General features: G+C 40.4%; 1 protein-coding gene across 1 annotated transcript in view; it reads right to left on the bottom strand.

Annotated features, from left to right (window-relative positions):
• The window catches only part of LOC121517198 (monocarboxylate transporter 1-like), a 48,815-nt gene that overhangs the window by 14,135 nt on the left and 10,782 nt on the right, over nt 1–23,898 (bottom strand). Inside the window, exon 2 of the mRNA XM_041798768.1 lies at nt 6,132–6,425. Within this exon, the coding sequence (XP_041654702.1) occupies nt 6,132–6,348 (217 nt within the window). The 5' untranslated portion in view covers nt 6,349–6,425. The remainder of the gene's footprint in view (nt 1–6,131; nt 6,426–23,898) is intronic.

Below are 23,898 nucleotides of genomic sequence, written 5' to 3'. Positions count from 1 at the left end.
AGAGCTATGAATATTCCTGTTTTTCAGAACATAACTTTGAAAGATGATGTTTAGGGTTGCTGCCCCTTTTACTTGGAGAAAATTACAAGAAGACTTAAGACTCAGGGAACTGATCTCATTGGGCGCTTTTAAGATAAATTACCTAAGCAGACACATCTGGCTGCAGATGCTTTACAAATATCTGCTTTTAAAATGTGTCTTACTGTATCTAGATTACATTTCTTGCATTACATGCGGTGTATGGCTGCTCTTTGTCTGAAACTCTGTTAACTGCTGCTGTCTTGGCCAGGGCACTATTGAAAAAGAGATTTTTAATCCTCATTTATTGCAGAGGTCTAACTAAATCTGACTATAATGTACAGTGGGAATATTCCTTTGACATAAACATGATGTAACTGTGCTTTAATTTGAAGCTCCTGCCATGACTTTAGTCTCTGTCCTTACAGCTCCATTCTTAATCATATCAGTGTCCACTAACCTAGAGCATTACCACATTAAATAAGCCAAGTTCACTCATGCAGAGCTCTCTCTCACAGACATACACATCTTTCTTTCTTCGGGCTCTTACGCCTCCCACTCGAGAGGTCGCACAAACCACGCTGTATCAGATATCAGCGTTCCCCTCAGAGGCTCTGAGACCAGTGTGAACATGAAGTGACAAAAGGCTTTTATCCAACATAAGAGCCTGGGCATGGAGGCATCATGAAGTTAGGAAACATGTCTGTGTTTGTAATTCAACCACATCTCTTAAATCAACAGGATTAAGCAAATGAGGAGTAAGAGATGGCCAGTTTTCAAAAATAATCCCCTCCTTCAGTTTTTCCCAGACTCTTGAAGAGCGTGTGTTTTTATTTAGCAGCATGTAGGAGTGAGCCTTTAGATTGTAACTAACAGATAACAGCCCCCCTCATCCTTCCTGAGAACTCAGAGAAGCAGCACACAATCTCATTTTTTTTCTGTGAGCAATCTACAAAGAAATAATTCACATATGTGCTTTGCCAGGGGTGAATATGTCAGATACACACAACGTTCATGTAGGAAAAATATGGCTGTCCATGCACTGGTAGCACTTAAAGCTCCAGCTGTTTTTAAACAGATAAAGATAGGCCACAAATATATATTTTTTTGCATTGTGCATCACTCTTGAGCTCTGTTCAACTCAAGTTCACTGTAGGGGAAGCTTATAAAAGGTACTTTGGTTTCCGAAAGAATCAAAAAGTACCAGTTAAATCCATCTCCACATCTGATCCATCCATTTTCTATACCATCTACCCTGTTAGGGGGGTTGCAGGGGGCTGGAGCCCATGGGTGAGAGGATGGGCACACCTAGGACTGGTCGCCAGTCAATCACGGCCAGTTTAGAGTCATCAATTAACCTAACAAGCATGCCTTTGGTGGTGGGAGGAAGCTGGAGTACCCAGAGAGAACACACACATACATGGGGAAAACATGCCAACTCCACACAGAAAGGCCCTGACCTGGAAGTGAACCAGGAACCTTCTTGCTGTGGGGCAACAGCACTAGGCCCTGCACTGCTGAGCAGCCCCTCCACATATCTCATAAAGGGGTAAATACCTGTTTGAATGTTTAGAAAACACTTAATGCTTTTAATGGTACCTAATGCTGCTGCTGCACTTTACAGATATACTCATTAACTACAAACTTCAGGTCATTAGCCATCATTGTATCAAACCCTTATTGACATGGATCACATCACAACCAGCAGTGCAACTTAAACAGTTTGACTTTACAAAAAGACCATAACACTGTTCCATGTAAAGAGCAGCCTAACCCTAACCCTAACTCTACCATGCCATGACACACAAGTATAAATGTGCGAGCACTTTTCATTACTGGCTCGCTGTTTGACATCATTTACAAGAGTTCTATCATCACATTTTCAACATCTTCACACAAAGCTGCTGCTGGAAACAGACACACGTTCTGGAGGAGGGATGGGAATTGAGAACCAGTTTTAATCGATTTTATTCTTCAACATCATTTATGTTTAATCTTAACAATTCCCCTATCAGTACTATACTTCCATGTGCCTTGAAAGCACAGTTTTGCAGCCAGAACAACAAATTAGTAAATATCCAGATGTGTCATGACTTGCACCCCTTTAGGAATAAAAGCCACGTGAATTGTTTCACTTGTGAATCTACAATCTAACCCTAAACAAATAAGAGTTAGGAATCCTAATGCTGTTATATTTTATGTTGTCTTCTTCCTTTTAAGCTAATCCTGTTTATAGTTTTTAATGTTTAATGGTTTAAAACAGCTTTGTGTTTTCAGGAGAATGTGATGCATCTTGTTCATCTTGTTCTGGTTCATCTCTCACCTTAAAACTAATAAAGAGAGGTGAGAAGGAAAAGTCCCTCTTGTTTTACATATCAGCTTCCTTCAGAACATCCTGTGTAACTATAACCGCCTCACCTTATTAGTCAGCTGTCACCGACGTCACACAGCCTGAATGAAATCAGAATGTGTCTGAGGTTTTGTAGAAGTGTGTGTACGTGCGTTGCCTCATGTACAACGAGTGAGTAATATGTTTATGGTAATTTATGCCTCTGTTAAGCCAGTAAGTCCTCACTTCTGCAGCAGGGCCATAAGGCGTCATTGACTGGTGATCTGGCGGAATTCTGTAACAAGGAGGAGGAAATTTGGTAAAATTAGTCCAAAAAAAGTCTGACATCTGGCTTCTGTTGCGCAATGTCTCTCCCCTCCTCCCCTCTGTCCTTCCCTCGGCATTTTCCTCCCCTAAACACTTAAACTGCTGAGTAAGGCAGCAAGCTGGCACGGAGATCTAAAAAGAAAGATGAGTAAGTGGAAGGAACGGAGCTTTTAAAGAGATTTTATGGTTCGGACAGAGGAAAGAACGAGATGATTTCTCTGCTCATAGAAAGCAGTAGTTGAAAACACAGGGGGAGAAAGAGGAGTGTGTTTGGATGAGGAAAAGAGCTCTCTTTGTGTTTGACACAGAAAAAGGGAAACCTGATCTGAAACCTTACCTAATCTCAAGCTGGACCAGGCTCTTTCCTGCTTTTTCATGTAAACAGACAGGCTCTTGATGCAGCAGTGCAAATAAAACAGCAACTTCCAGTTGAATTTAAAAGTAGTTTTTTAGGTCAAGCAGTGCTGCAGAAGAGATCCCTCACTTTGTGCATGTCTAAAATATGTTGCAAGTATGGTTGGCTTTGTGCAACACCACCACAGCAGCTGGGCTGCTTCTGCCCTCAGCAACAACATTCTGTCAAAGCTGTTCTGATAATTAATTAGTCAGTAATGTTGGTGAGCTGTTTCTTGTGTTTATACAGCAGCTTTAGTTGGCTACAAAACTGTGCTTGTGTTCCCTTTAGCATTAAGTGTTACACAAGCTGTGACTGAAGCGTAGAGATAAAGCGCTGATAGTAAAAGAGAGAACACTGGCAAAGAGAAACATATGCTTGTTTGTGTTTGTTTTACTTCAGTGAAGGGTGAATGATAACCACTGGTATCAGAAGCTCTAATATAAATATCAGCACAGTTCTCTGGCAGTCCTGTTTCATTAAAATAACAGCAGCTCACTCATCATAAAGCCACATGCTCTCACAGCATGGTTCAGCTAGGGGTGGACCATGATTTTTTTAGGGGTGTGACAGCATTTACACGTCAGTTTGGTGCACACAGTCACATGACAAATACATCTAAATGAAGAAAAAGACAAAAAAAAAAATGACCCCCCCCAGGGTATCCGCACCCCAGTACAGGTGGCTGTAATGCTCTGTTTGCTAACTGCTAATGAGGAGTGACTACACCCCAGAGTTTCAGCCAAGGTGCATCTACCCTGGAATTTAAAACAATGGCTTAGTTAGAATATCATTGAATAGGCCACGCCCTCCTTCCTGCTGTCCCTTATCAGCCACACCATTCTTCAGTCCATAATGCTTTTTTTCAGATTTTATTAGAACAGTGTCAGTGATGTCTCCTGGTCCTGACCTACAGACTGATGACAACCTGAATAACCATGAACTCCTAAGGGTGTTTTGCACAAACATCTCCCATCTCTTTGGGACCAAAAAGTTCAAAAATAATAATTCTGACAGAGTCTTCAAAATATTAGCATTTTTACAAAAAAGTCCTTGTGCTTTTGGGAACTTAAGACATTATTTAAAGTAGTTCCCATCTGCAGTGACAAAGAAGGACACATCACAGCCTCTCTGTGTCTATTTCTCTCTATCATGAGTCGTGTGCACATGCGCTGTGCGGCATAGCATGGCGTGACAGAACAGCCTGCCATTGGTTGTCACAGCCCAGTCACAATGCATTCTGGGATACAAACAGACAACATGGCGGCAGGCTAACATGCTAGCTGCTAATCAAATAATGGATTATAAAATGGACATAAGACGTTCAATATCGTACTTACTAGTGTGGATTTAATCTTTAGAGACCCTGGAAAGTCAGCCAAATTCCTGTAAAAGCTACTCCAGCGTGGACAGTGACATTAGAACGGCACAATGGAGGGCTTTCAGAGGAAAAAACAAGTGGCAACAATTTATGGTTTCAAAAGTTATTTAATTCTGAATGAAATCTGTCTCTTCTTGACGTGTGTGACAACTCCAGGCTTTATTATAATGGACAGTAGCAGAGTGTCACAGCAACATCTCTGATTGGTTAAGTGGTTGGTTAAGCTCCTGTTGTTTAATATTATATTTATTTATTCAGTATGAATTGTTGTATTATTCTCAATGTTTGTAAGAAAAACATATGCATATAAAGTAAAAAGAGGTTTTGCAAACTATAAAGGAAAAAAGGGAATCTTAAATGTTTGGATGATGTGTAGGAGCTCAGCAGTTGCACATTCTTAACACAACACGTAGAATTTCAAAACCCTATGCTAAAATTTCAAGATTTTGATCCTAACTGATCAACAATACTACTAGATACCTATCTGAATAAAACTGTCTAAACGTTTAGTTACTCTTTAAACAACTATTGAAGAAGCAGGCACAATAAAACACACAAAGAGGGAAAGTCACATGCATTAGCAGCTAGCATGAAGACACAATGGAACTACAAGACCTGCCAGCTTTTTCTCCCTCACCTTAACTTCCATATTCTGTTTTTAAAAATCCTCTTGATGTGCAAGCAAAATGGGTTGAAGACATGACTGATGCTACAACATTTTAAATGTTATGTGCGGATTAACAGTACTGTGCAGAACTTTTGGGCATGTTTGGGTGTAAAATTGAGGCTGAAGTAAGGAGTTGATGTGGAAAGTAAGCTGCCTGAGGGCACCATCGGGCAGGAACAAGGCCAATAAAGGCATTAGACAAAAGCTACAGGTGTTTGGTTTCATGCTGTGAACTTCTTTTTCAGATCTGTCCCTGCTTGATAAGTCATAGTGTGAGATTGCCAACTGCTAACTTGCTTTTAAATTACTGAGCAATCAGCACAGTGTCAAGTCATGCTAGTGGTATTTCTCTCTTTTAAATCAGTGGTCCAGTGTGTTTTAACATCATCTGTCACCACTGGCTCTGCTTTCTTTGGATCTTGGCTGGTGACACCAGGAACAATCAATGTGTGATATTTCTGAGTGAAAATGAATATCGTGAAACAAAATAAATCTTAAAGAAGATTTGGCAATTTTTCTGACTTTACTGTGTTAAAAGAAATACCTTGAGCTGCAGAGACACAAACTGTTTTCTGAAAAAAAAATCTATTTGAGCAGCTGGCATCATGTGAAATACTTGTATTTGTTATTTTTTATTCATTAAAAACTCTTCTGTTGCTGTCTTTTTGCATGTATTTATGTGCTGACTCATATTTAACATAAGCTGCATGTGCTCCTGTATGTGCCAAACAGAAGTCAAGCAGAAACACCCAAATCAGCTCAAGACAGCACTTTGCCAGTCAGGTTTTTGGAGATCATCCAACGGTCACAACACACCTCTAAGTCTATCCGAACAAATCAGAGATTACAGGCTGAGATTCAGAAATCCGCAACCGGACAAGGCTGGATTAACTGCTCATTTAAGACCTGAATAAAGTCTGAAGCTGCTACATGTAAAATCAAATACAGTTTGACAACTTTTCTGTGGATTAGGAACATTAAAAATGCCAAAAAAAACAAAACGAAAAAAACTCACCTCCAGCATACATGACAGCCAACATGATGGAGGAGATCCAGGACACCTGACTGGGAGTGGCATCGAAGATGGCCTCTATCTCTTTGAAGAAGACTGTGATGGACTTGGGGAAGGCGTAGGAGAAACCGATGGAGATGAAAGCCCCAGCTACGACCGCCCAGCCCCAACCACCTTCAGGAGGAGTGTACCCCACGGGCCCACCGATCGCTGGAGGCATGATTGCTCACAAGGAGGATGATGAAGATGATAAAGGATGTATAGTGGAGGACAGCTGAGTTCAGAGAAGGAGGAGGTCTGCAGGAAGAAGAGAGTAGATAAAGAAGATTAAAATCAACACATTTTGAGGTGTAAAGCTTCAACTTAAACCTCACTGTTTAAGGCTTTAACAGCAACCCATTACACAATACCTATACAAGTTCCAGCCTTCTCCTGCTGAGTAAAAGTGTGACTTTTAAACTCATTGGAGCCTCTACTGTGGTTCTTCTACGTGTCTGTTCTATTGGAATCCCACTGACATCCCTGCATGTTCCTTTAACTGGGCAACCTCAGCGCGTAATCTGCACGCCTTTTAGCGCTGCTCCTCGGCCGGACAAGCAGACCCCTCACATCATCGGACAGCCTGTGTCCAGATTAGGATTTAATGATCAGTTAATGTTCAAGATCTTTTTACCGTGACGAGAGGAATTTTTTAGTATCTGATGAGAGCTGTAGGTTAATACATCACAGGATTTATAAATGATATCTCGTTTAGTAAGCAATTAAGACCACATAAAAAACTGCATTGGTACTAGAGAGCAGAATGTAGCTGTGATCAGGCAGTTAGTTCTTCAGCTCCGATAAAATCTTGTTAAAATTCTAAAAAGACAAAAGAAATACTCTTTCATTCTTTCTTGAAAAAGCTTGCAGTCTGTATCAGCCTCAGTCTCTTATAGACAGTGGGGTAATGAAACATCCATGAAGTGCAGTGTTATTCCTTGCTGAAAAGAGTCCAACATGCCATATTTAACGTATTCATTGCATCATATTTAGCTCTTCCTTTGCTGGAATTATAAAAATTTCCAAATTAATTGGTGAAATTTTATGTTAGAAATATTTGCATTAGTAAATATGGCAAATTCATATATTTTTTAAAATTTCCCTCTTTACCCCAAAATGTCTCACAGGCTAGATGAGACCTGCTAGTTGGCCGGATGTGGCCCATGGGCCTCGAGTTTGACACCTGTGAAACATACTGCCATAATAACAGGAACAGGACAGTTCTTGTAGAGGAAACAGATATTGGTACCGACTAATTGGTTTGCAAATATCAGCACACCAAAATTTGAACAAAAAATCCAGTATTTTTTGCATCCTAATAAACTGTGGAAAAACTTAAATGTACACAGAACAACAATGGAGATTAAAAAGCATTATTGCTAATAAATACCATTACTATAATCAGTAGCAGACCAGCTCTATAACTAATGAGGGATATAATCTTATTTGGACTTGAGATGCAGTCTGCATGCAGCATTAGACTTCTAAAATAGGAAGCCCAGCACTTAGCATTGATCATGGCTCCTTTGTGTCCCAGTCACAGTGTGCCAACATGCACAATCATCTGACCAATCGGGGCTGTTTGCCAAAGAATAGTAGAAACTGTCATCACGATTCCCCAAAGGTGGAGGATACAAGCATTAATGCTCTGTCATGTCTAATCATCAGCTTAGCATCATATGAGACACAGAAAAGCTGCAAATCCTGCTCATTTAAACGCTGAAACGTGCCAGTGTTGGGTTATTTGTTTAAAAAATGCCTTCAACAGTTAATCAATTATCAAAACAGTAGCAGATTTATTTTCTATAATCACTGAGGATTAACTTTGACACAATGGAATAAGTGCTTGCTATTTCTACACAAAAACAAAGGTGCAAATTCCCTGAAACCAAATACCTGCTGGTGTTAACGTGCATTTAAAGCAGCAATTCCTTAACCTGTAGAAAGACGACAACCTGACATTTTTGCAGAGCTTAACATTGAATAAAAGCAGAATAATAAGTGCTACAAAATGCATGCAGAAATAGAAAAAAGTGCCTGAGGAACACCAACTTATCCACGACTGAGCCAGCTCGACCTCATCTTACATCCAGCTCCAGCACGCAAGCTGCACACCAAACGGTCACACGTCTGAAGCTGAACTACTGCCACATTTGATTAAATATTTCAGTGACACACAAACACATTTACAGTCACCAAAAACAGCTGGAAGCCCCTGGGCTTGTTTAATGAATGCATCCATCTAAATGTCCTCTTTTCCATTCAGGCTGCACATAATGGAGCTATTTATGGCCGACGCTGACATCCACTCAGCCACTGTTTGGGACAGTTACCTTAAATGGACTCCTGGATACGGATACACAAACCACGCAGGCACTTCACATTAAAAATGCATCTATATCTAAAGGGAAGTGGAGTGATGTCAACCTTAAAGACAAGACGGGGAGAAAAATGTGGGATCTTTTTTACACACACAGAGAAAAATTCAGGTTTTTAGGATACTGTGCAGACCAAGCATGACCTAAACACAAATTTAGTTATTCGATGACTAATGAACAGCCAGGTGTCAGACTGCCCTACATGGCATTAAGCCTGGATCACGCTGTAAACAACCATGCTCCTGCAATCATTACACAGTCAGCTTGTTATGGTAGCTGCACTTCTCAGATCTGTGATCAAGAGTCAACACTGCTCTGGCTGAACACAGCTTTCACTTCTTCATGCTACCCTGAGTATTTCCTGCCCCTTACCACAAGGACCGGTGTCTGCAACTGACACAATTCTTAAACAGACCTGTGGTTTGTGACAAGTAAATTAAAATGTTTTGTAAACTGTTTAGCAAAAGTATGAACATTCAGGCTTATTGTTAACCCAACACGCAAGATGGATGTGTTTCACGCATCAATGTGAAAAACCTTTAAAACTAAGCGTTTGGGAAAGGGCAGAGGATTTGAAAAAAACTCGGAGAGTGATTGGATGAACGTTCTGTCCGTCACATCTTTATGGGCCAATCAGAGCAACAAAACACGTGACGCCGCAGCGACCAAGGTGCACATGCGCAGCTACCGAGGAATAACGCGAACCAAGGCGACTGCAGACATGTCAGTACACAACTTTTGTGGTTTTTGAAAAGAAAACAACTCACTGCTGTTCTTTGCTCTTCTTTGAACGAATACATTTTGTCAAGTTCTGATAGAACTGGCGTTTTAGCAGCATCAACGCTAATGTCTTCCTCCATGATTGCACCGGCCTCTTCTCACTGCTTGCTTACGTCACGACTTCGCTGCGCCTGAAAGTATTGCCTCTCGACACTGATTGGTCCTGTCACTTTCTAACCGGGCCCAAACGGTTCAGATGGGAGCTTTGCCAGATGGATTCACCAGTGAGAAACATGGAAACAGGTGTATCCATCTGCTTTGCAAGGTTAGTTTGTCACAGCCCACTTATTTGAATCATCACAGTCTTAAAATAAGCAAACACAGTTTAAACACACCTTTAAACATTTCTTTAAATGTTGTAATACGAGTCACTGCAGTGCCTGGCTAAGACGAACCGTCTTCAGCCGTCTTGGAGCCACAGACAGGCCAACAAGGATGCTGTGCATGCAAACACTCACTACATGTTGCTGTTATTACAGACATCAAACATCCAGAGAAGAGAACCATTTGCCTTATTTTCCTGCTTCACATTACGATGACTGGACTCAGGCTGAGCTTTTGTCCGTCCCATTATGCTTATGGCGGCTTCATTTAAGTTTCATCTATGCAACACAACACAACACTAGCATTTAACTGGTGATCACTGTGTTGGAAAAATCACTACTACAGCAGAAATTTCACCTGTGGCAGTACTGATACAGGTTTACTGCCCTCCACCATGTGGCACTACAATCGTTTAGCCTCGATTATCTTGATTTTATGATCGTGGGAAGCTAAAATCGTAATTGAAACTAAACTTATCTCACAGCACTAGTGCCCATGTTTACAAAAAAATGCCAAAAGTAAGGACCCTTATTTAGATGCACTCACACTCACATCATGCACCGTTCCATGGTCTCTCCTCAAGTCAAACTGTATGCATAGCTTGTATGATGTACTGTAAGGTACATTTTAAAACTGCTTTAATTCCTCCTTCTAGGGATAATCAGTGATAAGAAATGAAAAGAAAGCTCACAGAAGGATGGGGCACTTCCCATTGTAAAGCACACAGTGAGTAATTTTATAGGCTTTAAACATGATCAAAATATAAAAAAAAGTCTCTGCCATGAAGTCCTTGAAAAAATTTAATTTGATCCTCTGTATTAAAGCAACTCAGTTTACTAGCAAAGTGTGTGAACAACTATTAATCACTTCCTAATGATAAGTGTCTTTATTTTTAGTCAGAGTTGGTAGAAGGAAGGAAAAAGTGTACAGTGGGGCGCTGTCTGCACGCTGGCCAATGCTTGGTTGTAACCGCCTCTTGTTTATGTGATTTTCATACCACATGCTGCAGAAAAATTTGGGGAAGGTTAGATGTATTAAAAATTAAACACCAGCAAATCTTGCACGCTACCTTTAAATATTTTATAAGGGCTGTGGACAAATAAGCACCGACTAGAGAGGGCGTGATCAGCTCTGGATGGAGTGGCCTGGTATGAAGGCAGGGCACACAGACTCTGTGGAACTTTCAGGTTTAAGACTGATGCACCTGAATGAGAAACATCAACCAAAAGTTTTTACAACTAAGAGGCTCGGATTACTATTTTAAGTACCCGACAAGCTACATTAAGCTTTAGATCAATGTGGGGGATTAAGAACCAGTTCTGAAGTGGGATGGGGCAACATTTATACCTCTAAATTACACAGCAAACAGCTTTTTGATTCCATCCTCATGCATAAAGATAGTATTTAATCTGCATGTTGGTTTGGTTAAGTCAGTGTTGTCACTCAGGTGTTGTTAAGAGGATTAGAATTGCAGTATAAGTGCTTGGGCTTCAGTTCCACCTACACATTAAGGCTGACAATGAAGATGGGTGGGTTGAGAAAGAGCCGTCTGTGTTTGTATTCACTCTCTGAAGCAAAAACATATGGGGCATTTTGTCTTATGGGCATAGCAGATGGTTGAAATGTTGCTACACAAACTGAAACTGATCTGGCAATGAGAATTTGTTGCAGTTCCTAGGAAGGCAGCCTCTTAATTCAGATGAACACTGGCTGCTTTAACATGTAATAAAATATGTATAGAGAAAGAGGTGGAATCTTCAGCCAACACTCATCGGCAGATACATGAAGGAAGAATCTGAAAAAAATGCTGAGGACTCAAAGTTTGCCATAATTGCCAGATCCAATTCAGAAAAAAATCTAGCTATGGTTTCTTTTTCTTTTTGAGACAAATGTGAGATAAAAAATTAGCAGGTTTGCTTCATTCTTTATAGTCTTATTACAGAGAAGGCCTTCCTGATTTTTGTTTCATGTAGCCAGTAATACAGGTCAACAAACGTCTGACGAAAGTCAACCAGTTACAACCTGTAAAACCAGATGACTCTGAAACAATCACTGTGATGACGAAGGAAATCAAACAGTCAGCATGCACAGTAATGCCCACGAGGATACAGGAACTTCCCACTTCCTCCATCCTCGTCTCACTGTCGGTGTCTGTTACAGAAAACTCATTTGAGCCACCAAACAGCTGACCACACTCACACGGACCTCCACATGAACCCAGACAGACAAAAAATAAACCTGACCTTGAGCTGTTCGCTCCTCGCTCCATGTTTGTTTAGATCTGTGTGGTAAATGTCAGATCTCACTCAAAACCGCCTATTAAAGCAGAAACAACGGACTGATTGCTTCTCAATTAACATTCAACTCAACTATTTTAACAGTTGACCAGTTGTTTGGGTATTTTCATGAGTAAAAGTCCTACAAAACCTCTTAAACTTTCAAAATCTCTCCAATGCAAATATGTTCTAAGGGTGGAACACTGAGTTGTGATGGTGGATTAGTGGGTAGAGCAGGGTGTTTCTAAACTAGAGGTCAAAGGTTAGGGGTTCAATCCCTAGCTCTTGCAATCAAATGCCAGTCTGTCCTTAAACTGAACTACAAACTGCTCCCACTGCTGCATCAGTGGCGTGTGAACGTGTACGAATGCTTATGAATTGGATTAGTCAACACTGATGGCCACTCTACATGGCGACATGTGAAACTGAAGTTAATTAGCGTGAATGAGTGTAAATAAGCGTGACCTGCGCTGTAGAACCTTAGTTGTTAAAATTTGTGTTTAGGGCTACTTTGTTTGGATTTACACAAGACATAATTAAAATTCATGTTTAATTTGGCCACAAAGTACCACTATTTTTTTCATATTGGTCACGGGTTTTCTTGGATACAAGTAGGGGGGGCCCAAAGGAAAAATGTTGGGAACCACTGCTTTAGAAGGTTCTCTAGGACTAGAAATTACTCCATGAGATCAAGTTAATTTACTATTTACCAATGGTCTAGACCTGGGGTGTCCAAACTATGGCCCGTGGGCCAAATGCAGGCCTGGTTGCAGGTTTTGATTGGCCTACAGAAAAAAATAGAAAAAAATGAATTATGAACCACATTTGAACATGAAGCTTGCGCCTGACTGTATCATACTTCATAGTTTCAGCACAAGACGCTGCTACCAGCTAGAAGAATTTGTTGTGTTTTTGTGACTACACTAAGACAACACTATGCGTGGTAAAAATATTGGCAATCAAAATAATAATATCTTGTTTTCTTACTCCATGATGAGTTTCATCAGCAAATAGCAGTACAAATAATGTTCCAGGGGTGGAGCTAGTGGCAGCTCAGACCAAACAAGGCCCCCTTTGCTTTGTCAGCCATTAAATTCAATGTTTGGCGTTATTTCAGGCAGGCCATGGAGTCGAGCTCTGCCCAGATCAGCTGATCCAGCCTTATATAAACTGCTCTTGCTTGGCCCCGCTCTGTCGCTCTCTCTGCAAACTGCTCTTGCAACCCTCCTCCACTCCAGCTCCTCCTTCATTATGCTTTTTTACTTAATCAATGTTATTCTGCTGTCATTGGTGCCTGCTCTGCTCTGGAGTTTTTTCTGCGTTTCTTCCTGCCTTAGGCTTTCCTTATCAGCAAAGGAGGGGTAAGAACGTGTGCTGTACCTGCTTGATCCTTCCACATAGGCTCATAGAAGGGCAGGGAGATCCCAGAACAGCCACACCGCCAAACATAAAAACATCAACAAGTGCTGATTAATATCTGCCAATAAAGGAATATTTATAGCCACAAATCATGCGTGTTTCCTGACTGAACTAGCAATTTAGGCCCTAAGCATGTCTTAACCTACATTATATTGTCATATACCTCACCTTTTGGATATTTAAGTGGCCCCAAAATCCTTATAATATAGTTTTGTATGTGGCCCTCAGTGGTGAAAGTTTGGATTCCCCTGGTCTAGACAGCATCTAACTCTCTAATATTCAAAGAGCTTTCAGCAGTCATTTTACCAAGCCAATCTATTTTCAATCAGATAGGAGTGCTTCAATATTTGTTCAATTCCATTCTGAAATATCAGACAAGCAACTGTCCACCCGTTAAGCTTCAGAGCGCGTCGATTAAATCCACATGAATGTCACACTACTCCCCCACTACAGCCAACTACAGAGAGTAAATTATGTGTCACCCAGCGGCCGCAGAGAGAGGCCGACAGACTGGCAAACACTGGCTGGGCCTCTCATGTTGCTCTCAGAATTGTTTGCCATATTCGCTGTTCCTCCAATGAGCTCACTCACACACAGACATGCATACTCTCACAAGCTTGTGTAAACACTCATTCATTTCTCTCTCTGGCTGTCACTGAAGCTTTCGTCTCTTCCTCTCAAGATACAATTTAAGAGGAGATTAAAAGAAACTCAGCATGATCCAAACTCTTCATAGATCGTTTCTACGGACACAAACACGTCCTACATGGGTTTATAAGCTACCCACCAGAAGTTTGCTAATCATGGGGTCCTGACCTCTGCAGCAGAGCGGCCTTCCTGTACGGAGGAGGAATGTGATGACTACAGGAGTAATGCTTAAACCGAGCCTCTTTGGTGATGACATTAACCACTCTGGAAGAGGCTGCATGACAACAGCACAATGCATGTTTTAAAAGTGGTGCTTTTTTGATTTCAGTTCATTCTCAAGGCCGTTCAGAACCATCTCTGTGGTTCAGTTACAAAACAGTTAACTGGTTAATGAGCTAGTCATGCAAAAGATAAATAGTCTGCAAGGATTTCATAATCAAAGAACCAAATGTTCACTTGCCGTTCACTAAAGCCTACAATAGTTTCCTTTAGAAAACGTAAATGCATGCACAGTGGTAGACTCAGAATGCTCAAAGGGAAGGGGAGACAATCATTTTAAAAAGGGGACCTGGTGTTTGCTACCACAAAAAAAGAAGCTGTAATACAGTTGTGATAAAATTAAGTGAATACAAAGAAATTTGTGGTACTTAACTGCATTTCCTCCACAATTGGATGGGTGCCAGAGCAAAGAGGCCAGTATGTACATTTGCATTCTTTCAGGGGGCATGAAAGAGGTCAAGTTGTCAATTTTGTCTACATAGATGGCACCAAATGGGCACTGTGAAATTCCATTTAGAGGGCAAAATAGGTGGGAAATTATCTTTTTTTTTTAATTCAAAAGCAACAAAGAAGGCACTTACCAATTCTCTTTCAAGAATGAAAGAGGGAACCATGTCATTTTTTTTTTCGTGTTGAGGGCACAAAAAAGTCAAAGTCAAAAAGTTGTTGGTTCTTGTACCACTTATAAGAACCAAAGGGGGCACTTTGTAAAATTTTGTCAACCAACAAGGAACCAAAGAAGGCACTTAGTAAAATTTGGTTCACTCACAGGACACAGAAAAGGGCATTTTTTGTCAAACTTTGTTAATTCAGAGAGACAGAAAGGGCATTTTGTCCAATATTGCTAATCCAGATGGCACCAAAGAGGTTTTGTTGTTATATATTGGCCACTTTGATCCAACAAAGGGGGAACTTTGCCAACTTTTGTCCTCTCACAGGGCACCAGAGAGGATATTTAGTCAGATTTGGTCAACCCCAAGAGAATCAAAGGGGGCACTTTGTTAAATTTTCTTCACTTACAGGGCAAAAAATAAGGCAATTTGTCAAAATGTGTTCATTTAAAGGGCACAAAAGAAGGCAACCTGTCAATTTTTATCAACTTACAAAAACCAGAGGCCCCTTTGTCAATTTTGTGTACCCACAAGGCATCAAAGAGGGCACTTTATTAGAATTGGAATACTAAGAGGGCACAAAAGATGAACCTTGTCCACTTACAAGAACCAAAGAGGGAACTTCGTCAAATTTTGTTAAAGTACAAAAGAGGGAATTTTGTCAAATGTTCTTTATTCAGATGGCACCAAGGAGAGTTTGTTGTCAGATATTGACCACTTAGATTGCACCAAAGAGGGAAATTTGTCATTTTTTATCCACTTAAAAACACCAAAGAGGCCACTTTGTCAATTCTGTCCATCTAGAGTGGACTTTTTCCAATCTTGCCAATTTAAAGCACACCTCTAAGGTCTTGACCACATGGAGACGAAAACGATAAATTTCCAATTCGATTTGATGTGAACACGGGATTGTTCAAGGAAATGTCAGCACAAGTACAAAACCACTGAAAACAAGTGAAAAAGCTGCCATGCTGCCTGTAAGCGGCGCTGTAACGCTGCCACAGAAATGCACCAAAAGAGAGAGGAAGATTACGGAAAGCTGCCCAGAACTTTATCCCGGTTACCTTCCGTGTTGGATCTAAGAACTTCTGGTGTATGCTGTTCTTGGTGGTGGTAAAGGAGCATCAGATTTTGCTGTAAAAGCCATACTAAGCTCAACAGCTTCTGCAGCAGGAAGACAACCTTGTTACCTGCCATTGTTGTTTTGGCTTGACCAAGTGGGCTATGCTATGTATGATGTAATCATTTCAAGAAGGATGTGGTTGGCTGTCCACATGGAGATGAAACAGTAAGTGTTTACAGATTTGATCACACTGGGACCCAGTTTTATGAAGTAGGTTTTACGAAGTACGGCCTCTTTATGGAAAGTTATGGTAACTTTTGCGTATACTCCTGAATGTGTCTTAGTGTGGATGGGGCCTAAATTTTCTGTCCACTCAGAGGGCCATTAGGGGGAGTACTGGCCCCTTTCCCTTTCCTCTGAGTCCACCTGTGTGCAAACATCTAGAAGCTTCTTCTGCTAAAAACTCTTCCCTGTGCTCATTTTTCTGGTGCTGCTCTTGTCAACAGATCACACACAAAACTGTACCTTGAATAATTCCTTTATGCATCTTAAATGATGTTTATGGCACTTCCTCTTTGTTCAATCCCACACATTATAAGTGAGTCACAGTTAGTTCTGACTACGGTGCGTTCATGTTCTGTATTTTTGTACTTACACTCATCAAACATGCTTTGTCACAATAAGACATACAAGATTTAAAAATAATCATTAAAACTAGCTTGCAAACTTAGACAATGGATGCATTATTCAAACTGCACAGGACAAAGTGCAGGTTGATAAATGAAGAAATGCAAATCAAAACCAGGATGCAACTCAAACCACAACACTGAAGTTCCTGCTGACCTACAGTGCAGTATTATGTTGACTGTTTCTAAACTTTCATGTAAACTCTTTTCAGGTCACACATGAAGTAGGGCAAACACACACATGCTGACATACATATTATGTTCATTTTTTTGTGTAATTTGTTGTGTTTGAGAGGCCAGATCAGGAAGACGATATCAGATATGAGTATGTGCCAACTCCAGTTATGATGCTAGCATGAAGTTAATGATTGTTGCTCCAATTTAGGGCCAAAATCTGGACTTTGAAGGGATGCTACTGTAATCTGAAAAGCTCATCTGATAAAGAATTGTCAAAAATCACTGCAGCAAAAACAAATAAAAGGACCTGATATCCAACCATATTGTTTCACTTCAGACCTGTGTTACACTTTGCAGACCGATTACTAACTGAACTGACCTCCAGATGAAGGGAGACAAAAAAAAAGACCAAAATGTTATTACATTTCCCCTGAAACCCAGAAAGAGACTGACTGACTGACTCAGAGGGCTGTGTTATCCAACAGTCCAGAGCTGATGTGCACCCAGAAAAATATCACCACGCCAAAGACACCCCTTACAGTTTCCCTCGATTACTAAGACCCTCACTCTTCATACCATCCCTTTGCCCTTCTCTCTTTCCACCCTGGCCTTCTCCACGTGTTTTAGCCATATTAAGGCCTATATGATATAAATACATATACATGCCCAGGCTCTTGGCAGTCATCCACAACCATATTTATATATGCAACTCTGTACAAGCTGGTAATGTCTCGTGTTTCACTCGTGTGGCAAGCTTGTGCCTCTACACGTGTAGCACTGAAAGTCACCTCAGCCGACCAGAGTTTCAAACATTTACTGACAGCTAAGACAGTTTCAGAGTCACTTTGACTTCATGGTTACCTCAGCAAGGCAATGGAGAGGGGCAGGACAGGGTAACGAGTTGGTTGTTTTTGTAGTAGTTGAGGTTTTACTGCTGAAGAATGTCCATCTATTTTAATGGCGTGCTCCAATTCTCACAAGATTTATAAGATTTCTCTGTCCTGCAATGAGATCATTTAAGGGGTTTAGAAAAGTCAGTAAAATGTTGATCTTTGATATGTTGATCCAAACAGAATTTCGCCGTTTTGACAAGACAAAATTTCACATCTGATTTATCCAAAAATAGTGTATTAATGCATGTTTCATTCCATGAAACTGCATGATAGGTAACTTTTTTAAGGCACATGTAATAGAAATATTATACCCTTGAGCTCTGGACTTGTGGTGTGATAAAGCATGGCCATCTTAAGCCCTATTCACCTATGCACAAACATAGGGAAATTTTCTAGGTGAGCCGAATTTTTTATTCCAACATAACCAGGATTTTTCCTGCTGGCCCTCACTGAAATCTCCATGTGATATCAGGGCAAGCTGATGTGAGAAGACAGCAGGACATACTCAGGAAAATTCATCGCCAACAGGTGGGATTGATGATGTTTATATCCTGTGACTGGCACGCACGCATGTATGACACTGGTGTGATCTCCAGGCACATAATAAATCTGATTTGTCATGTTTTGCAGGCAATGTTAATATGAACCTGTTAAATTACATGCACCAGTGTTGTAAAGGCAGAAACAGTCATCTTTATCATTTACTTTGTCATCTATTGCCTTCCGAGAGTCCCTGCTTTGCAGTGCTTTTGTGAAAAGGTAAATAAGGAAGATTTTTAAGGAAGTCTGCTTGACATTTCTTACATTTTTGGAGTGAAAACTAACGTGATATGCTCATACATCCATGGCTAGGATATATCTCATCGCATCCACCTGGACAACAGCCAATACATGGTGTTTGAAAGGGGCAGAAACTATTTAGAAAAAAACCTGAAGGGTGATTGGACAATCATTCAGTCTGTCACATTCATTACTGGCCAATCAGCGCAACAGAACAAATGTTATAACAGTTAGGTGCTAACCTAGGAGAAAAGATGTCATAATGCAAGCTGGACAGGCAGTCATTAACTTTGTTCACTATCAGTGGAGCCAGCTGTTGAATCAAACTCTTGCCGGAGGCAGTCAAAAGAGCAAAACCATCTTTTCCACCAAGAGAAGCTTTTCTTTTTTCTTATTCAATAAGGAAATGTTGTCCACTTCTGCTAAAACTGCTGCTGTAGCAACACCCACACTAATCTCTTCACTGGCCACCATTGTTTACAGGTTTGCAGTTTAACTAGTCTTTATCTCCAGTTATGTAAGTGACTGATGTCCGTATATTTGGGAATATACCAAGGAGATGTGTTTATTACAGGTGGATTGAAAGTACCTGTAGCCTGGGGGAGAGGATAATCTAGTCTGTTTTTTGACATTCACTGAGACAAACAGGGCTAATACTGCAAGTCAAGAAATGAGTGAAGAATCTGGCCTGCCAGAACGAAGCATGCTTTTAAAAATATTTTATTAAAAGGCATATAAAAGGCTGAACAAGCTAGGCCAAGCTAACTTGTTTAGCCATGCAGATGTTCTTATAATTTATATGCCAACAAACCCGTTTTTGCCTTACCCTGCCATCAAAATTTCACTTCAATTAATGAAAATACTTTAAACTGTCAAGACAGTTTGTCAAAACTTCACAAATCCTACTATATTTCTTATCAAACCTATCAACCTGACTGCATTACACATCAATCTGATGAATATATGATTTGTCATAGCCAGTCAGCAAGTTAGCAGCTAGCACACTTCATATGAATCTATGAAATCCCACATAAAAGTTGAGTTTTTTTCTAAATATTCCAGATGACAATATTACAGAGGAGAGGAGGTTATAAAGCATGTCACACATCACTGAGATGCCCATAGGAATGACTGGAATTCTGACTGACTCACCATCATAACCATACGGAAGTAGAAACGAGTGCTAAACCACACCTGTCACAACCTTTCTGCTAAAACCAGACTCACAGGTTCAGTTATTCTCTGAACAGGAAGTGTTTCAGTCTGAGGCTTTGCAAGATGGATTTACCTGGCGACAGACATGGAAGAATGTGAAAACATTAAATTTACAATTTTTCAGATCAATTTTGTTGTAGTCTCAGTGTGGTGTGTCTTCATTCAAAGAGAAGTTGTAATGTGCCGTTTATGATAAAACAATTGATAAAATAGATGAAGTGAAGCTTACAGCCCAGTTTGGGAAATATCAGGGAATTAAACAAAAGTTAGTAAATGAACTTTCCGGCACTAATTTCCTTATTCCAAAGTTTAACTCCACCTGACCTCCGTCTGACTTTGTTTGGACTGACTCTGGTCCAGGAGGTGCTTATGAACTTGGCAACAGTGAGGTTATCAAAGGCCAAAACTGGCATGCACAAAGCAGCCTTCTCAGTTACTCATGGAGGGGAGGGAGTGGGGGAGAGTACATGAGACCTTAACAAAAGTTTATTCCTAGTGAAGCACTGTAAACACGGTACAGCAGCGTTCATTACACAAGATTAACTTACGCTACCAAGGAAATTTTTAAGACAACCAAAGTCCAAAATTATTGCTTTATACTGACTGGGATACAAAAGACACAGCCAGAGCAGCTAACAGAGAGATAATTTATTCTTGATCTTTTCCATGATCACATCTGTAAAGTAGCCCTTAACTGTTAGACAAGAATAAATCCTGTTTCATGGTTTTATTGTGGGAATTCAAACTGAAAATCTACGCAGATATCGATCCTCTAATAACACTAGCTCCAGTCTTCAGATTCCTTTGGCAACGTTCTTGTTTCATAACAAGTGCACTGGAAAAAATCTAAATTGTTTTTATTATTAGATCAGTTAAGTTGAAGCTTGATAAGCCAGGTAGTTCTGATACTTCTGCCAGAGACAACTGTCTTCCAGCCAACACAACCAACCAAGCAGCTGCCAGATGGTGGGGAGAAGCCTTGGTCATCCCTGAAAACAAGGAGTGATTGTTTAAAAACTCACGGAGAATTTGGAGAGATAACACTGCTGCTTTTTTAAATAAGAAATATTTGGGTGCTGTGGGAAAACTGTTTATCTTTTCAGCAGAAACTTGTACGGGTATGGAATAAGGCTGCATGAGGCTTAATCTTGAGTTATTTACAAGTATTTTTACCACATTGTGGAAATGCACAAGTTTTGATATTACTGTTAACATCTCAAAAATGGCAGAGGCAATGGAAGTAACCTTTTTAGAGAATGCTACAGTAATATTTTGTGACACTAGTTATGCAAGCCTTGTTTTCACAACTGTATAAAGTCTTAGGAGTAAAATGTTTCTGAGAAGGCTGCCATTTTTTGTGTGGTTTTTTGCCTTTATTTGGAGAGGACAGGACAGTTTATAGTGTAGGAAATCAGGGACAAAGAGCTGGGAATGATATGGGGGATGGAGCTACAGACTGGATTTGAACCTACACTGCCCACATGGAGGACTAATCTCTATTAGTGCGGCATGACCTAACAGCTAGGCTATCTGCACCCCAAATTTTCATTACTTTTACATTTTTAACCAGTTTGAAAAATGCAATCTGTGTCATTTTTAGGACTGACAGTATCAAAACTTTAAAATACTACATCTTTGACATCATACAGATAAATAAGACGGAAGAAAACTATTAAAGAATGCAGGTAAACTCCTGAAAACTGTCCGTACTGCACACAAATATTAGCAAATTTCCAATACCAATAACACTTTCACTGAATTTTCGCAATTTATGACTACATGGGAGTTTGTTTGTAAGTTTTGATACTAACCCCAAAATACTAACCAGTTTTGGGTGCCTGGGACTTCTACCTTTGTCACCATAGTAATAGGCATAGGTTGCTTATAGATGCCATCACATCACAATGAGCGGGACAGGAAGTGGTTTCTGCATAGAGCTATCAGATGTCAAACTTTTCAAACAAAGGGAAAAAGCTACTTCTAAGTCCTCAAAGTAGAGACACTTTATCCAGGAAGTAATTAAAAAAAAGTGGAAAAAAGAGGGCGGACTGGCAGAGTCAAAAAACACTCACAAATGTTGAAGGCAGGGGTCATCAATACATTTGCACAAGAGCCAGATTTAGTCTTGACAGAGACTCTAGGGGCCGTACTTTCAAATAAACAAAAATAAGATGATATTTTTTTTGTCTGATTAACATATTGTTGTATTAGCATTTGTATTTCCTTTCAAAACGCAATAAATTTTTAGGCACTACCAGTGAGATCTATCCCTATTGCAAGACTGGCCCTGGGCCCCTGAAAATCCCAGAGAACTGGCCCTCCCCAATTATGATTCAGCACCAATATTAACTCATTTTTGCCACTTTTAAAACAACTTTTGCCCCTCTTAACCCCTTTATGCAACTTTCCTGACCAATTATTGCTGTGTGCCACTTTTAAAATCTTTTATAGTAGTTGTTTTTGCACCATTTTTGCCTTTTTTTAACCAATCTTTGATACTTTTTGCTTCTTTTTCCTCTTTGAACATTTTTTGCCACATTTTAACCTCTTTTCACCACTTTCCTGCAAAGTTTTGTTCCTTTGTGCCCCTCTACAACCCATTTTGCCACTCTCTGATCCCTTTTCATCACTTAATCTGGCCATTTTTGCAACATTTCTGCCAGTGTCAACCTATTTTTAAAAATCTTTAAACAGATGAAATGTGAAGTCATTCTAAAACTGATTTAATATTATTGTTTTTTTTTTTTTTTGGGGGTAGATTTAACAGCTGCAGACATTGAAAGCCAAAACATAGTCTTAAAACCACAACATCTTCTTTTTCCTCCTTCGCTGAATTTAATGATCTTCTGGGGGCCAAGCAGTGAGCTTTGGGGGGGCCTTATTTGGCCCTTGGGCTGCCAGTTGATGAACAGTGGTCTAAGGCACTGGTTCCCTACCTGGGGACCAGGACCTGCCTTGGTGGGGGCGCAAGCGATGTCGGGGGGGTCACGATGACTTGTCTGCTCTGAAGCTGTCAAAATTAGATGTGCACATAATCATTAAAACACTTCTAAGAAAGTTTATACAAAGGTGTTTTGGTAAAAGCATGTGTGGACTTTTTTCTCAGGGTTTTATCGGGAAAACTATAAAACCATTCATTTTGAAAGGAAGGCATCACTTTTTTCAAAGTTGTTCAAGGTGGGAGGGGGCTCAGCCTTTCATAGATACATGGGGGGCTTAGATTAAAACAGGCTGGGAACCACTGGTCAAAGGGAGGATTCAATTAACTGCTTACTTGGGCAATTCAAAACAGAAACTGGAGCACACAAGTCACTTATTGCAACTTTAATAGGCTACAAAGGAATAATGTTTCAACACGTACTGTGTCTTCGGTAGAGGAGCAGTTTGAAAAAGTTGAATACCCTCCAGCTTGCAGAGCGTCACCTTGGCAACCACCCAGAACGCTCACAAGTGGTCAGTTCCCACAAAGTGGTACAGTTTGGTTCTGTACAGTTCGTCACTGTTTGGCATGATAAACCCTGATCTTGTGATGAAATCGATCTCTTTTTAGAGATCCAGCACATCAGTAATAGGAGCTGGCCTTTTGTCTCACAGAACAACAGCTATTCAGCTCTTCATTTGGTACCAGTTTGGCTTTTTAGATGTTTATTTAGTAACAACAACAATGGAAAAAAAGGACACTACCATTAAAACAGGAGCCAGCTCCTGTCATTCACATATAAGATATAACCTCTTGATAAATTTATTGGTATCCTATCAGAGTTTAAAATCCTCCACCGTCATCATGAGAGGACTAATTGGGGAAGGGATTAAGCTAGTTCTAGTCACATCACTGTACCTAATAAATGTTCAGGCTATAGAGCCTTAGTAAGGGTGGAAAAATGGGGCACAGCGTGAGCTAGAAACTTTATTTGAAGTTTTATATGTCACACACAGACAGACACACACAGAGAAAAGACCCACATTAGCAGTTAAAATGGAAAAAAGACAGAGGGAGAATACAGTTTGATGGGCGGCTTTAATGGAAAGCAGGCTTCCCCACTGGGAATGGATTTCTGTTTCCACCTCCCCTGAGGTCTCACCACTCTGTGCTGGAGCTCAGTTAGGTGTCCTTGTATGTGTGCCAGTGAGTGTGTGAGTGGGCACCAGTGAAACAGGACGACTCCAGAGGTGATATCAATGAGGCCTTTCATTCAGCGGTA

Source organism: Cheilinus undulatus, linkage group 11 (genome assembly GCF_018320785.1).
Source record: "Cheilinus undulatus linkage group 11, ASM1832078v1, whole genome shotgun sequence".
Lineage (NCBI taxonomy): Eukaryota > Metazoa > Chordata > Actinopteri > Labriformes > Labridae > Cheilinus > Cheilinus undulatus.
The sequence above is the reverse complement of the archived record's forward strand: the minus strand, read 5'-3'. Positions and strand labels throughout refer to the sequence as shown.